Raw genomic sequence first — 4,464 nt, forward strand, 5'->3', positions numbered from 1 at the left:
TACCACATAGTTTGATAAAGGAGGTTCTTATCTAGCGTCCAAAACGTCAAATACTGGTAAGGTTTACAGGGAAAGGTTTTGCAGCTGAGTTATTAACGAAAGAAAAAATCGATGAAGAGAATCGATCAATGCAGATTGGACCTTTTCTAAATGTTTATCTAGTTTATCACTTTCGAAATTTTTAGTCGCATCAGTGGTTTCAGGTCCCGTACAGAGGAGAAAAAAAAACCCGTCTGCAAATGAATTTTTTAGTCTACAGTCGGGTTATTCGCGAAAGAGAAATTCGATGAAGAGAATCGATCAACAATGCAGATGAAACATGTCAGTAGGGTATAACTCGAAACGTTAACACACCCACGGAATCTGACTCCACCAGCTCATAGAACAAACATTGTTCTGTCTGATGATTTAGTTAGTTTGAATGGGTGTGTTGTCATTCGTAAGAAACCGACGATCCAAGTCATTGTTTACGTTGCGAGTTAGACCCTTCTGACATGTTTCCCCTGAATAATAGGCCCTTTTCTCGTGTTGCAAGAGAATTGATATATGACTTGTTCAAAAGAGCCATTCCCATACGAAGAAAGTCCTTTGGGAATCGCCCTTTTAAACTTGTTACATATTAAATCTTTCGATGTTTATTAAGTTTATTAACCAATTCAAGATGTATTGGTCCGAAATTGCAGTGATGCGAAAGCACTGGCCATAAATTATGGCCCATAATATTCTCGCACAAATCTGGTTTAGTTTAAAATATACTGAAGATAGTATACTTTTTATACGATGCTACGTGTAAACCTCGTGAATGACAAAAATGATTAAATTGTAAACAATCGACGAGTACTAATATATCAGAGTGTACACTGTACTGGAAAAATTTCGCAAAATTGGTTCACTTAACTGTAGTAATGCGAAGAGAAAATCGATGAAGAGAATCGATCATCGCAATTAGGTCTTTATGATTTTGAACGCTAGAATTACTCACTCTTGGTTTTTATGTGAAAAAATCCTGTTCCTACCAATTGCAAAAGACGAACATGTCTCTTTTTTGCTATGTTCGTCTATTTCGCAAAGCCTACTATTCATCCATTGTTTTTCCCATAGCGTTTTTGCTCGTATGCCTCACAATCAATGACATAAATTTATATATATATACACCATATCAGCAGCGGACAGAATACTAGAAACAAAAATAGCCATCCCCGACAAAGTATCTGTATTCACACGAGTGATGATAGCTGTGGGATATTGATTGTAATTATGGCTGTTTGGTGTTATTGAAAACAAAGCAAAAAAAAAGGCAGTGGGACATGTTCAGAGGGAGAGGAAGAGAGAATCCCATTCGGTTGGATATGTCGATACAATACGATAAATGTTTTAATTTCATTATTGCACTTGATATAGCATCGTGCTACAGGAACATTTTAAAACATGTGATAATACTGAGTTATATCATCCACAGCAACTGCGGCGTGCAGGTCGTGATTTACAGCTGCTCCTAAGATCCGTGGTCAATAAATAGCTACTAGGCGATGGGAAATTTCGAAACGATATCCGCTTGTAAGCAGACGTGATTGAAGCTTGTTTAGTTCCACCAAGCGATTTGTGTGTTTAGGTTTTCCATGTGAGTAAAGATAAATGTTTACTTCCCACGAGGTGAGACAGGCAATCCACAATCTACATTGATTGTTATGATTGATGATTGGTTTACGTGCCATTCTGAACGTTCTGAAAATATTGAACTTATTAAAGATCACTTCACTGTCCATTGACTTCCCACTTACATTCCTAAACCGGAACGTCACTTCTTCGACGTATTCTACGTCATCCCATACTTCCACGGTTCGGATGCGTTCGAGAGGCAGCTGGTACTCAAATTCGTAGTCTGGGGTATGATGCGTGTGGTCTACAAATACCCTTATCGTGTCGTGGTGAAAGCGAAAGATTAGCATAAATGGTCGTGTCCGGTCCTGGAACGAGTGACTAACACTACGCCGCTCGTCCTGCCAAACGACATTTTTCCAATTTTGAACCACGATACTTGAGCCATCATCGTTGAAAATCACCTTGAAGTGGTATGCAATGTAGGGCCAGGTTTGGTTCGGGCTTGTTGGTTGGCCGCAACATTTATGAGTAGTTTGACCATTGATCTCACTAGATGCAGGAGCCGAGAAGGATTTCTGTACCGGAGGCGGCTGGGGCAGGATGAAGTTCACAGAAAATCTAAAACGATACACAACGCGTTGAAATTCGCTCTCTCCTAAATCACCGCTATAATTTTCTCTTATGAAAACACCTACACACTGGCGTCCGGCTTAAGCTTTCCTTTGACGATCACTTCATCACCTATATCGGGCTTTTTCGGAATTTGAGCCCTAAATGGACGTTCACTCATCATTTACGTATTACCGATTTTCACCCGCGCGATCCACGTGTATGCTCACAGCTTGGATTCTCTCTCGATACTGAGTTCATGACGAGCAGAGCACATGTCCGATAGAAAGTTTATAAATTCAACTTCAGATCCTGTTTACTCTCAGAGAGTATGAAATGCTTAGAGAGCAAGCAACAGAGAGAAGCATTTAGGGAAAATTGGATCTAGTCGAACAGGTGCACATTAGTTAATGTCATTTGCATACGGTTGCCGTACTAAAATACCACCTAATTATGATTATTATCGTTAGAGGAAATGCATTCTCTACGTGGGAAAATTACGATTCTGGGAACAAAAATCCCCTTACACACATAAAGCTGGGGACATACACAAGTGGAATTGTTGAGTAATTAACATCCTATATGGAGTCAGCTGTCGTGACTTTACGGTTTGGTATTCTGCCCAGTAAAGTGCACGTTTCTGAGAAAGTAAGTACACTCAGAAATTGAGTGCTCATGGCGGGATGACGGAATTGGAAAGTTAGCTGTTGATGAGTATTGATAAATTTGTACGAGGATGTATGAACATTATGGGTTAGTTATTTTTTTTAAATACTTTAGTAATTATTTCAGGTGCATTTGGATTTAATGCAAATTAAAATGAGCAAAGTCTGAGGTTAATTTCTAAGAAACCTGGGAAGATTTTCAGAATTATTTTGAGGATATTTTCGTGACAATTCTGAGGAAAATTGCAAGATGGTTCAAAGAGAATCATTAGATAAGGAAAAGGAATTCGAAGCGTAATTCCATGGTATTTTTAGGAGAATACTTATGGTATGCTAATAATGATTACGATTAAATGTGAGTAGAATTCCAGGACAACTTGAATTCAATTCGAAAAAGAATGCAACTGACTGAACTGACTAGAATTCCAAACTAAGAAGAATTCTAAAAGATTAGTAAGGAGAACTTTAAGGGATTTTTAAGGATAATTTCAAGGGATGGAGCGGAATTTAATGGGAATTATGATTAAAATACAATGAAATGTGAGGATATGCCAAACGAATTATAAGGATCTTGGTAATTCCGAAGAAAATTCAAAGGGAATTAATGTCGAGGAGAGTTTCAACAAAATTTTGAGGGAAATTTCAAGAGAATATTAGGAGAGTTGCATAGGAATTCTGAGATGTATTCCAAGGTTATTCCAGCGATAATTTTTAGGTATTTCAAAAGAAAGCTCTTAGTGAATTTTGTTTCCAACTATTTCGAGAGAATTTCCAGCAGAATTTCAAGGAAATTTGTATGGTGGACAGCAAAATCTAGTCAGTGAAAAACTCTCAGTTGTAAGAATCCATTTCATTCGACTTCAAAGTCAAAATCCTCTAAAGAGATGAACGAAGATGAAAAACAAAGACTGAAAGGTCTTAGTAAGTTGACAGTCGACTAGAAACTCTGGTGTCATACTTATATAGGAATAAAGTCCGAGTAATTATATCTAAAATGGCCTAAAGTGGCATACGAGTAAAAGTGAACAAAGTGAGGAAGTGCAAGTTTAGCGCTGTAGAAGACAAAGTTTCTTTACCGCCGTAGTGTTAAGGTAAGAAGTAGAAACTCGCTGCGTTTATTGTTTGCGGTACCAGTGATTGTGAGGCCATTTTGGACTGTTTCGGAGCGGCCATCTTTTCGTGCATGGAATTCTTTATTGTTCGGTAAGTTTTTGTCGAAACGTTTTTGTAGAATTTGAATAGGGGAGAATGGTATACAACGCACCCCCTGGGCAGAACGCACCAGCTGACTTTCATTTGTGTTTTTCATAGCTTTTACGTAACTTTTTTGTTGTCTTATCAAGCAGCACTTCTAGCATAGCATCTGAACTCAAAATCCTGCATGATAAATCCTAGAAATGGATTAAACATTCCAAGAAAAACTCAAAATAAAATGAAAAAGTGCGTCTTACCCCGGGGGTGCGTTATGTACTGTTCTCCCCTACCTATAGTGCAGTGAATTTGGAAGGCTAAAGCTGCGTCACCGTCAGCGTGAGCGTCAAATTAGAATCTGATCAAAATTGACGGACTGACGCAGCGTCGATGTGAA

General features: G+C 38.4%; 1 protein-coding gene across 1 annotated transcript; it reads right to left on the reverse strand.

Moving 5' to 3' along the window:
* Positions 1 to 1,348: 1,348 nt before the first annotated feature.
* Positions 1,349 to 2,444, reverse strand: LOC135711315 (uncharacterized). The gene is made up of 3 exons (XM_065234104.1): positions 2,298 to 2,444; positions 1,782 to 2,220; positions 1,349 to 1,725 (listed from the first exon to the last, which is right to left on the reverse strand). The coding sequence occupies exons 1-3, from the start codon at positions 2,393 to 2,395 to the stop codon at positions 1,705 to 1,707; spliced, it is 558 nt and encodes a 185-aa protein (XP_065090176.1). The 5' UTR covers positions 2,396 to 2,444; the 3' UTR covers positions 1,349 to 1,704.
* Between the last annotated feature and the right edge of the window lie 2,020 nt (positions 2,445 to 4,464).

The sequence above is a fragment of the Ochlerotatus camptorhynchus genome, unplaced genomic scaffold (genome assembly GCF_037179485.1).
Source record: "Ochlerotatus camptorhynchus isolate MF236.1 unplaced genomic scaffold, CSIRO-AGI_Acam_v1.1 ptg000432l, whole genome shotgun sequence".
In the NCBI taxonomy this organism is placed as follows: Eukaryota; Metazoa; Arthropoda; class Insecta; order Diptera; family Culicidae; genus Ochlerotatus; species Ochlerotatus camptorhynchus.